Source organism: Dipodomys merriami, unplaced genomic scaffold (genome assembly GCF_024711535.1).
Source record: "Dipodomys merriami isolate MVZ:Mamm:240054 unplaced genomic scaffold, mDipMer1.0.p SCAF_10, whole genome shotgun sequence".
In the NCBI taxonomy this organism is placed as follows: domain Eukaryota; kingdom Metazoa; phylum Chordata; class Mammalia; order Rodentia; family Heteromyidae; genus Dipodomys; species Dipodomys merriami.
In genome coordinates this window covers 42,328,447-42,340,699 of record NW_027202271.1, presented here as the reverse complement: position 1 = coordinate 42,340,699, position 12,253 = coordinate 42,328,447, and the positions used below count along the sequence as shown (strand labels likewise).

The window sequence follows — 12,253 nt, the reverse complement described above, 5'->3', positions numbered from 1 at the left end:
CTCTGAAGACACAGACACCCCATCCTGTATTTTACTAATCACTAAATCCAATCAGATTGGCAACCAATTAACAGTTACAATGTGTTTTTATACTTTTTCCTTATCTGATAATTCCATTTTACTAAATTCTTATCGTGGTTTTTCCCAAATGAAAAAGTGACATCCTCTCAGAAGTATTTTTGCCACTTGAAATGTGCACATTAAGTAAAGATAGCTTACTAAGAAAAGATAGCTTTGTGGGTTGTAGGGCTTGAACTCCGGGCCTGGGCACTGTCCCTAAAGTTTTTTGCTTAAGGCTAGTACTCTACCACTTTGAGCCACAGCTCCACTAAGAAAATGCTTGCTTATTTACATTGGTTTACAATTATCATGACAAGTTTATTTTCATGAGGATACTGAATAAATATTTCATTCCCAGAGTCTGTATAAGTTTCCTCTCTTTGGAATATTTCTATAATACTGTTCTCTGTACTTAAGTCTTTTTCACATAAATTTTAGAGGAAAAATTTAATAAGGTATTATGTTACAATAAAGTCAGAGTAAACTCCCCAGCATGGAAGATTTCTCATTAGATTATCTTCACATATTTGGAAATACTGTTTCACATCAAATTTGTATGTATTTTGCTTCTTCCATGATGAATCCGTTCATGGCCAGAACAGAAGTTTCCATGAAGAATTATTTTTAGGTCCTTCTTATGAATGAGGTGGGAGTAGGGAGTAAACCCAAAGAAAACCTTCAACTACATTCCACACCCTTAGCTGATGACTTATAGTATTGTGGACTTTGGGCGGAGAAGGAAATTACAAATAAAACTTATACCTAGTCATCAGTCTGTGACATAAATCTGCATTTTCTGGGTTTATTACTAATAATAAAAATATAGTTCATAGCTTCCTAATTAGACAAAACTGTGTTTCATTTTCTGTCTAGGCCTCTGCTAGAATTTAAAAAAACAAAAAGAAACAGAGAAGATCCTTTTGTTTTGTTTTGTTTTTATTTTTTTTGTAGGGCTTGAACTCTGGGCCTGGGCACTGTTGCTGAGCTCTTCAGCTCAAGGCAAGCACTCTACCACTTGAGCCACAGCACCACTTCAGTTTTCTGGTGGTTAATTGGAGATAGGAGTCTCACAGACTTTCCTATCCAGGCTGACTTTGAACCGGTCCTCAGAACTCAGTCTCCTGAGTAACTAGGATTATAGGCATGAGCACCAGAGCCTGGCTTGGAAAAGATCTTAAAGGAACAGCGAACACAGAAGTAGTAGGAGACAAGGTGTCTGCGATTTTTCTCCTCTGTTTCTTTATGGGGCTTCGTGGAGTATAAGTTTGTCCATGAAGCAACTTGTGTTTTGTTCTTGAATGCATTGTTCTAGTTTTGGTCCAGGAATGGTCTCTGCCCTCCTCTGCCTGGGTCCAGGAAGCAGCCAGCTTAGAGAAGTTAATGATGTCACTTAATTGTAATTCTCATGTACCAATCCTATTTCTTTCCACTAAAGCTTTACTATGATATGAGGTTGGTAGAGCTCTGGTATTTATATATGTTTATTTGAATTAGGGAAGGGAAGGGGAACAACAGAATGGTGAGACAAAGGACAAGGGGGGAATGACAAGAAATGTACTCATTACCTAACTTATGTAACTGTAACCCCTCTGTACATCACCTTGACAATAACAATAAATTAACAAAAAGAAAAAGTTCTCTAAAGTGATATGGACAGAATAGAAGACAAGAAAAGAAATAAATAGCATACCAAAAAACAAAACAAAAGTAAGGTATTTGGCTTAGAAGGAATGTGGAATTGAATCAGAAGTCCAGAGCAGAAGCCACAAAACTAAATTATTTGAATAAAAGATGAAAAAGAAGAAAGAAACTTGGTTGGTCTGAATATCTGTTTTGGTCTTTAATGATCAAAATATTTGTTTTAATGATAGTTAGTTGGAAAGACCTTTGGTTCCAGAATATGGCAGCTCTGTGGTACACCGGGCTCATTTGTATGTGGTGTGGAACTGTGGGGTGGTGATTACCAGGAACCATTCACAAATAGAATCTTCTTTCTTCTGCTTTCCAGATTTTCCCCTGATGGAAGACTCATAGTATCATGTAGTGAGGACAAAACAGTTAAAATTTGGGATACCACAAATAAGCAGTGTATTAATAACTTCTCTGATTCTGTAGGGTAAGTCCATCCTCTTTGTACATTCATATAAATCAGTTTGCTAAGGAGATGTTGCATTAGATCAAATTTAAAGAAATGAAGGTAGAGAAACTGAAATCTTAGGCCTCATATTATGTCTTCCCAGATTTGCAAATTTTGTGGACTTCAACCCTAATGGGACATGCATAGCTTCAGCAGGTTCTGATCACACTGTGAAAATCTGGGATATCCGAGTAAACAAATTACTCCAGCATTATCAAGGTAACAGTTCCCCCAGCCAGAACACGGATACACACACACAGAGTTTTGAATGGCTGTTCTAGGAAAAGATACTTTCATGGGGTTGGGGCTGCCTTTGAATTGAATAAGAACAGTATGTAGTTAGCTCTCAAAACCAGGAAAGGTGAAATTACCATGGGACTTTTTAAACTGTTTAAAAACAGTTTAATCGGGATGCAAGTCACAAGTTTGAATTCTGAATCACAAGGTCATACATGATCCCAAATGGATGTTGTAACTGGTAGAAAACAACTTCCTACTATGTATATTGAAACTAAAAGATAAATAAATTTTTCTTGATTTGTATTGGCTTTACAGTATATTAAATCCACCTTATTGTCCTGTGTAAGAGTAATAAAAGCTGTCACTTGGTGTTTACTATGTAGTAGAGACAGTTAATCCTCAAAATATTCCTAATGTATTATTACTTCCTCCATTTCAAAGATAAGAAAAATTAAATCTTAAAAGTAGAGTATAACTTGCTCAATAATGGATAGAACTGACAAGACTCTCTGCTGGCAAGAATATGGAACTTTTTTGTTGTTGTTGTTGTTCTGGTTATGGGGCTTGAACTCAGGGCCTGGGCATTGTCCCTGAGCTGCTTTTGCTCAAGGCTAATTGTCTACCACTTGAGTCACAGCTCCACTTCTGGTTTTTTTGTTTGTTTGTTTTGTGTTGTTTGGGAGGGCAGGGATTGGTAGTTTATTGGATATAAGAGTCTCATGGACTTCACTGCCTTGGCTGCCTTCAAACCATGGTCCTCAAATCTCAGGCTCTGAAGTTGTTAATTTTTGCCTTTATCTCTACAAATTAGTTCACAACTGTGGAGTTAACTGTGTGTCATTCCACCCTTCGGGTAACTACCTCATCACTGCTTCTTCTGATGGCACCCTTAAGATTCTGGATCTCTTGGAAGGAAGACTCATATATACGCTTCAAGGACACACGGTATAAACTCCAAGATCGTTGTCTTTTAAATAAAATCTATTTTACTGTCACGAAGTTGCTATTATCACAAATTGTTTTACTTCTAGAACCTTTTTTATTTTATTTATTTAGATGATAGAGAGTACTGGGGTTTGAACTCAGGGACTCATGCTTGCTAAGCTGGTGCCGAGCCACTGAAGTCATTCTTCCAGCCCTGCTTTCATTTGGTTTAGGTTTCTTTTCTTTCTTTTATTTTTCTTGTTATTTTTGAGATAGGAGTGTCAAAAACTTTCTTGCCCAGCCTGGCCATAAACTACATCCTCTTGCCCTCAGCCTTCCAAGTAGCTTGTAGAATAGGTAAGAGCCTCTAGAACCACACTTTATTTCTCATCAAAATCAGTATCTTTCAGTCAAGCATAGTGCTATACATCTGTGAGCTGTACTCAGGAGACTGAAGCAGGAAGATTGTGAGTCTGAGACTGGCCCAGGCAGAAATTGAGACCCTTTCTCAAAACCAGGTGGTAGAGTGCTACTGTAGCATGGTGAGGCATTTGGTGTTGTATATAAACTATTTCTCTCTTGTGAGTAAACATTCAAATGTCTGTGAATATTTTAGAGTGGATCCTCTTTGGCTTTTTCTTGTTGTTTTGTTTTGTTTTTGGATATACTAGGAACTCCCTTTTAGGCAAGCATACTGTCTTCTTTTTAATATATATATGTTATTGTAAAGATACTGTACAGGGGGGTTACAGTTACATGAGTAAGGTAATGAGTACATTTCCTGTCAAGCATTGTTACCTCCTTTGCTTTACCCTTACCCTCCCTTCCCTCCCCACCTCCCCAAGTCCTCCCTCCCTACTCCCCCACCGAAGTTGTAAAGTTGTTTTTCAACATCGTGTCTTGTACATCTCACTGTTACAGTGGGTCAACCTGTATCCTTATTTCAGTATTTTGTTATTTCCCTTCCCCTCCCCAAATTAGAAAAATGTTTATATAAGATGCAGGGCGCTGGAATCAAATACAGTGACAACAGGGGTTATATCATGGGGGAAGAACATATAAAAGAAACAAAAAAAATCAGATAGTTCATTATAAGTACATTAAAAACAACAGCAAGAAAGATAAAACCTCTTGTGTCCCTATCTTGGGGTTCATTTTGCTTAGCATCATAGTTAGGATAGAATGGGTTTTGTGGTCTAGAAAGGAAAGAGTATGTTTCTACCTTCTTTATCCTGCCTGCTTCCTACTTTGTCATTTTTTTGGCCTCAATATTAGGGGGAAGCAGAAATGGACAAACCAGCTGAGATATATGCATACATGCATAGGATTTGGGCTGAAAAAACATAGTAGAAATTATTAGGAGCCTAAATGTCTATGAAGGAAGTAAAAAATAGAGAAAATGATATAAAAGTGTAAAAAGTATATAAAAGTAAATATAGGAGAAAAGAACTCTACATTAAGATGGAATTTTTCATAATTTGGATGTGAAGGTTTTCTGAAACTAAAGCAGTCTAAATCTATGGCAGGGTGCACTTGGGAAACGTGAAGTGTTCTTTCTACAGACACTACTTGCATAAATTAAAGGCATATTTAAAATACAGCATATTATACCTTTTGAGATAAAGAAATAACTCGTCTTGACTAAAAAGTTTATCTAGAGGCTATTGGTCTTGTGATTATGCCAACCTTAGTAATTGCACAAGTTCTAGTCTCTCATCTGTAATCCCAGTGACTTCCTGACTGGCCTTCCACTGGTCTTTCCCACTCAAATTTGTGATTGCTGCAACTGTGGTACTGATTTTCATCCATCACTGCTTTCCTCCCATGTGCATCCTTTTATGAAGACCTTACTAGTTCCCTGCTGCCCACTTCACAAGAGCAAACTCAGTGGATCCTGTTGTGGTCAGGACATGGCTTTATTTCTCTACCTTCATTTCCCTCCCTTATGTACTTAAGTTTTTGCTAACCATTGGATGAATTACAGAATATACAGCAGAAAAATCTTAACAGAAATGATCAATGTGTGCATATATAATTCTTTCTTCAAAGGAGAAACAGGTTATTGATTTTTGGTAACTGCTTTATGTTTAGTATCATTTATTTGTATGTTAATATCAGTAGGCTGGTTCTTTGATTATATTTACTGTGCCAGCATTAGTTGCTAGGTGCTGGTTGGGTGCTGTCAGACTTAGGATGTCCTCTTGGCCTTGAGAAAGCTTCACTACATGTTATTTTTCTTTCTCCTCCCTTTGTTTCTTAGGGACCTGTCTTTACTGTTTCCTTTTCCAAAGGTGGAGAAATGTTTGCATCAGGTGGTGCAGATGCACAGGTTTGTATGTTTTTCAGTTCCCTCTTTAACTTGAACAGAAGGATTTGATTAGACTAAAGGAATCTTTGACCCCTGCTGAGATTTGTACAACCATCTAGTTTGTGCATATGAAGATGATTATCTATGGTTTTACATTTTAATTTAGTGACAGGAAGTCTGCCATCTCATAGCTGAAATAGTTCCAGTTCAAATAATGTTTAGAATTGAGAAACCAATTTTTTTTTCACTTTTCCATCTAGCTGTGTTTGTATATATCATGGACACTTGTTCAGTGTCTATGTTCAGGGCATAGCCTCTTAGCCTAAATTATGGCCTAATCCTTTGTCTTCAGATCTTGTTTCTTCAGATGTTAAATAACTGTACCACTGTCCTTGAGGAAACTAAGTACAGATCATATAGGAGGCAAATCGTGCATTTATGTGAAATAATCCAGTCATTCATATTACCAGATGTATTAGATAAACTTGATTATCAAGCCAAAAGCATGATTGGGGCTTTAGTGGGGAAAAAATAAAAATTTAAGATGTTACCTTAGAATGAATTTTAAACCAGGCACAATGGCAATTTGAAATAGTAAATCTCTTCTTATATCTTGTCAAAAAAGTTGTTGAGAAATAGTGAAATCGTTGGAATATAGATGTATATGTGTATACGTAGCCTTTCTGTCTACTTTGAGGGATAGTTCTGTTATCTCCCTTAAACAAAATTAGTTCTGTTTGTATGTGTGAATCAATAACCACCAACATAATTGACTTTCTTGTAGGTCTTACTGTGGAAGACTAACTTTGATGAGTTGCATAGTAAAGATCTTAATAAAAGAAATCTCAAAAGATTGCATTTTGATTCACAACCACACCTTCTCGACATCTACCCAAGAACACCACATCCCCATGAGGGAAAAGTTGAGACTGTTGAAGTGAGTATTTGTCCTACATTCTAGGTATACTGGGGGCTGTTACTCAGTCAGGTGTTTGAAATTATACGTACTTTAGAAAAAACCTAGCCCTAACCTAAAACAGCAGTGCTGTGAGAAAGTTGTTCTGTGTGCTGAGGTACAGTGGCATCATTCATGGTTCAGGTTGAGATCCCAAACTATCTCCAGGGTTTCTAAGTTTCCCACTCCCATTATTAATCTAGTTCCAGTTTCCTTGGTCTTGATATTTCTCACACAGTCCCTCCCCACTCTTCCTCTTTGAGGAAGCCCCTGCCTAGCAAGTATGAAGCCATGCCTCTAGTTCTGGCTTTGGGCTTGTTAATTGGAGGACAAGAATCTCTTTATTATTTTGCCCTGACTGGCTTTAAAACACAATCCTCAGGTCTCAGCCTCCTAAGTAGATAGGATTAGAGGCATGAGCCACTGGCCCTTGGTTAATTTCTGTTCTTCTAACAATATGGTAGTTATTCTAAAGTAATAACCACTGAGCTTTATTACTTTTTTAAACTTTTAAAAATTATTATTATAAAGGTGATATACAGAGGGGTTACAGTTACATAAGTCAGGCAATGAGTACATTTCTTTTTGGACAGTGTTACTGCTTCCCTTACTGTCTGTTTTTCCCTCCCATCCCCACTCACAAGTTATATAGTTCATTTTCAACAGAGTCTAGTGATTATTGCTGCTATCTTTTTAACCCTTTGTCCTTCCATTTCTGTGTCCCCCTTTATTACTTCTTAATGCCACTTACTGTATTACCATTTTCCTTTTCTTTTTGTGTGATGCTGGAAATCAAAACCAGGGCCTCAGACACACTAGGCAGGTGTTCTACCACTGAGTTGCATTTTCAGTGCTCATTTTTTCATTCATTCTTTGAAAGAAAGAATGTCATTAGCTCTAAGCCAGGCACTGGTGGCTCACGCTTGTAATCCTAGCTACTCAGAAAGTCCGTGAGACTCTTTATCTCCAATTAACCACCAGAAAACTGGAAGTGGCACTGTGGCTGAAGTGGTAGAGATCTAGCCTTAAGCTGAAGAGTTCAGGGACGGTACCCAGGCCTAGAGTTCAAGCCTCATGACCGACCAAAAAAAAAAGAAAAAAAAAAAGAATGTAATTAGCTCTTTAATCATCATGATTTTTTTCCTCTTCAGTTCCTATAAATTTGTTTACCTTGGTGATCACACATGGTTGTATTAAATAAATATATTTTAACTTGAATATCCTTTTCTTGTGATACCAAAATGGTTTTGGCTTTTTTTGTTTTTTGGCACTACTGGGGTTTAAATTAAGGCTTCATACTTGCTAGACCACTTGAGCCATGCCTTTTTACTTTTTATTTATTTATTTAGTTTTTGGGTCCGGTCGTGGGGCCTGAACTCTGGGCTGGGCACTGTCCCTCAGCTCTTCAGATCAAGGCTAGAGTTCTACCACTTGAGCCACAGCGCCACTTCCAGCTTTTTTCTTTTTGCTTATGTGGTGCTGAGGAATCGAACCCAGGGCCTCATGCATGCAAGGCAAGCGCTGAGCCACCTTCCCAGCCCTTTCCTTGTTATTTTTGAAATTAGGTTGTGATTTTTGTCGAGTCCCGCCTACCTAGGCTCCCATTGGTGCTTCTTGGCATAGCTGGGATGACAAACAAGCACCACCATGCCACTCTTTTTCTTTTAAGATAGGGTCTTATGACCTTTTCTTCCTGGCTGGCCTAGAACCACAATCTTGACCTGAGCTTCCCACATATTTGGGCATAAACTACTGATCCCAACTATTGCTTGAGATGGGAATTTCATGATTTTTTTTTTTTTTTTTTTTTTTTTTTTTGCACTGGATGACCTCTTGAGTAGCTAGGACTGTACACATGAACGCCAGCACCCAGCCAGATTCTCAGCATTTTTGCTCCAGCATTTCTAGGGTCTGGCCAGGCATGTCCAGGGGAAGATGCACTGCTGTCCTGTCGCCCATTTGGCCATCTCACCAGGGTGCAGCTGTAGAACTGCAGGGGTCACCTAGCCTCCTCACCTCTAATGAGTGATACTTTCACAACATCATGCTATCCCAACACAGATGCAAGCCATTCCTGCCATGATGTACTGTCAGCCCCAATCCACTTAAGAAAGCTAGATTTATTGTAAGATGTCAACAAGTTGTCTGAGCAGCTCTGCTTTGTCTGGACAGCCAGAAAGCCATAAAACCAGCAGGGTTGCTTTGTATTGCCAGGTCACTGTGACCCAGGCTGTGAAGACAGCTCTCAACTGTACTTTTCACAAATAAAGTTCTATTAAAAACTGGATTTTCCTTGTGGAATTGGAGGTCAGTGGCACTCTACTTAATGCTGAGCATTGAGACTGAATTGTTCATGAAGCCCTGAGGAAATTGGCTTCATGCACCCCGTGTAAACTATCTGCTAGTGTTACGGTTGCTTAGGATGATCACAAAGCTTTGTAAAACAGATAGGCACTGTCATATACAATGCTAGATAGGTGACAAGATTTTGCACATGGACAATGAACAGTTTAGTTTTAAAAGTCCCATAATAAAGCAAAAGCATATATAAAGGTATCTAGGTAGAAGACATCTTTAGCATTATAGAGAAACAATTGTGGTATTCACAATTTTTGTTTAAGATTGTACTTCACATTAATGAAAAAGAGACCTCACAGAGCCAAAAAAGAGCAAGGAGAGAAGGAGGAAAGAGCCCAAACAAAGAAGAAAAGAGAGAGAAAGGAGAGGAGGAGGAAGAGAAGGAGGAAGAGGGGAAGAAGGGAGAGAGAGAGAGAGAGAGAGAGAGAGAGAGAGAGAGAGAGAGAAACTACTGAACCTAAAAGCTTTACCTACTATGAATTGGAATAGAGGTTGTGCTAGATTCATGATCAATAAATTATACTTTAATACTTTGAAGGCTAAATTTTGTAGATTGAAAAGTTTTTCAGTGCTCTAGGCAAGATGAGCTTATATATGTTAACTATTTTAAAACTGCAAACCCTTTTGAATATTCATGATTTAAAGAAAATAAAGAGGCACTATTGAAATATATTGAATAGGCATTATCTAGTGGTTCCTGTAAGCTTTCTCTTTGCAGAAACAAGAGCTTTATTTCTTGAAGCAAGATAGGATTCCTCTGACTTGCATCTAATTATTTTCTGTGTGGCTCATTTGAAAGTATAGTCTCAATCTTTTGATTGATATTGGACTTTGGCAAAAGCAATTCATTAAGAACTCTTCTTGTTTTAAGGTGAGGAATCCTGCAGAGTCTGAGATCTTGTGTAGCAGCTTACTAAATGTATAAATTACCAATTCCTACTTGGTTATTTCTTTTATTTTCTTTTTCTGCTTACTACTTGGAAAGAGAGATGTGTTAGCCAGGTTGCTTTGAGAGGGCCCGAGGCCCTGGATCCTTGCTGTATATGTGTGTGTATGTATGTACGTATGTATGTATGTGTGGATGGATGGATGGATGGATATGTGTGTGTGTATATGTATATAGACACAGTTTCCTTATACAGCCCTCTCCCTCTTTGCTTGATGAGAAAACCATAAAGCCTTCTAAAGGACAGGGATAGATCTTGGTGACAGTAACATCCAATAGTTATTGCTGGGAGAATTGTAGAATATTGTGAGGAGTAATAAAGAGTTAAATCTAATGTACTAGAAATATAATTATTTTGATGGTTCTCTATTTTATAATTGCCATTTAATATTTCCTTAGTTTATGATTGCATATAACATTCTGAATGGTATTTAGCAGAAAGGAATGTATCTTTATTAATTTTATTTTATTGTAAGGGTGATGTACAGAAGGGTTGCAGTTACAAAAATGAGTTAATGAGGACATTCCTTGTCGAACATTGCGAATGCATCTTTTTTTTTTTTATTAATTTTTTTTTATTCCGGTCGTGGGGCCTGAACTCTGGGCTTGGGCACTGTCCCTCAGCTCTTCAGCTCAAGGCTAGTGCTCTACCACTTGAGCCACAGCACCACTTCCGGCTTTTTTTTTTTCTTATGTGGTGCTGAGGAATTGAACCCAGGGCCTCAGGCATGCAAGGCAAGCGCTCTACCACTGAGCCAACTTCCCAGCCCGTGAATGCATCTTTTAACTTAATATGTAAGGTATTTTTTTTGCTAGCAAGACCATCATGATTTCCTGTTGAAAAATATTTATTTAAGTGATCAATTGAAGTCTTCTTAAGACCAGATTTTCAGGTCAATTTTCTGTAAAGGTTGAAATATTGCCACTTAGAATAAAACTAATGACCCTTTGTCTTCTGGTTGTAGGTTTTAATTCTAGTTGACTTAGATGCTTTTACTGCTTTAAACCTCAATAGGTATCCTTTTGAGATTATATGATAATGATAGTTATAATATTCAACACTTTTATACTTTTCTAAGTGCTTTACATAAACTATTTACTATTTCTAAGGTTCCTGTAAAAGTAACATTTCATCCACATGAGCAACTGCGGCAGTTGCGAGTTAACAGAATAGATGACAGCCCTAGATTTCCAGCCCAGGTATGCTGGTTCTATTTTGTGTTGTCAACCTCTTTGATGTAATGTTCAGTAGGATAAAAATTCAGTTTTCAAGACAAGTGCTGGTGGCTCACACTAGCTACTCAGATGCTAAGATCTGAGGGTTGGAACTCAAGTCCATGAGACCCTTTTGTCTCCAGTTAACCACTAAAAAGCTGGAAATAGAGCTGTAGCTTAAGTGGTAGAGCATTATCCCCTTGACTCAGCCTCCCAGCCCACTCCGTTTTAAGGGAACTTAATTGTTGTAACAATTTGTTCCGCAATGTAGTAAAGTGCGAAGTTTCCTCACTTGGAGAAGGTGAAAGATTTATTTTTTTAATTTTTGATTTTTATTTATTTTTATTTTATTATATTTTATTTTTTGCCAGTCATGGGGCCTGAACTCTGGGCCTGGGCGCTGTCCCTCAGCTCTTCAGCTCAAGGCCTAGCACTCCACCTCTAGCCACAGTGCCACTTCCAGCTTTTTCTGCTTATGTGGTGCTGAGGAATCGAACCCAGGGCCTCATGCATGCAAGGCAAGCACTCTACCACGGAGCCACCTTCCCAGCCAGTGAAAGATTTTTCTTTGATAGGTGAGATTCTTCTTATTTATTTTTCGTTTGTTTCCAGTTTCAGTTGAATCCAGTACTTGGCAAACACTTCCATATCTACACTAGGTGGCAGTAGACAAAAGAGAATGTCTGTAACAGTCTCCCAGAACAGCTGGCCTAGGATTAAAAGGAGCCAGCAGTAAGACATGCTGAGTATCTCTTCTTTGGTGTAAGCTTCAGATTCAAAGCTAACACAATAAGGCTGTCTCTCTTATCTGCTTTGTGGACCAGTCAGAAAGAAGGTGTTGGCTAGTTGGGCTGATGGTCCTCATTCCTATCTTGCACCCATTTCTATAACTTGACCACTACAAGGGTATGTTCACCTTCACCTCTAACACTACCAGCTGGAGCATTACAGAATGCTCTTACAGCTATAGGACGTGGCAAGATATCACACACCTATAATCCTAGCATTCAGGAAGCATAGACAAGATCACCAGTGGGAGGCCAGCCCAGGTTATACCCAGGTTATAACTACAGCTGTGGCTGCCAAGCATAAGTAACTTGTTCTAGTCAT

At 38.3% G+C, this 12,253-nt stretch overlaps 1 protein-coding gene across 11 annotated transcripts in view; it reads left to right on the top strand.

Annotated features, from left to right (window-relative positions):
• Positions 1-12,253, top strand: part of Poc1b (POC1 centriolar protein B) — an 81,325-nt gene that overhangs the window by 30,816 nt on the left and 38,256 nt on the right. For 6 of the 11 annotated variants that reach the window (XM_069989604.1, XM_069989602.1, XM_069989661.1 and 3 more), the window contains 6 exons: positions 2,069-2,176; positions 2,301-2,416; positions 3,249-3,382; positions 5,622-5,690; positions 6,454-6,606; positions 11,039-11,128. In XM_069989604.1, the coding sequence (XP_069845705.1) occupies positions 2,069-2,176; positions 2,301-2,416; positions 3,249-3,382; positions 5,622-5,690; positions 6,454-6,606; positions 11,039-11,128 (670 nt within the window). Of the gene's footprint in view, positions 1-2,068; positions 2,177-2,300; positions 2,417-3,248; positions 3,383-5,621; positions 5,691-6,453; positions 6,607-11,038; positions 11,129-11,514; positions 11,719-12,253 lie in introns of all 11 variants that reach the window. The other 5 variants (XM_069989625.1, XM_069989609.1, XM_069989616.1 and 2 more) reach the window with 2 other exon arrangements.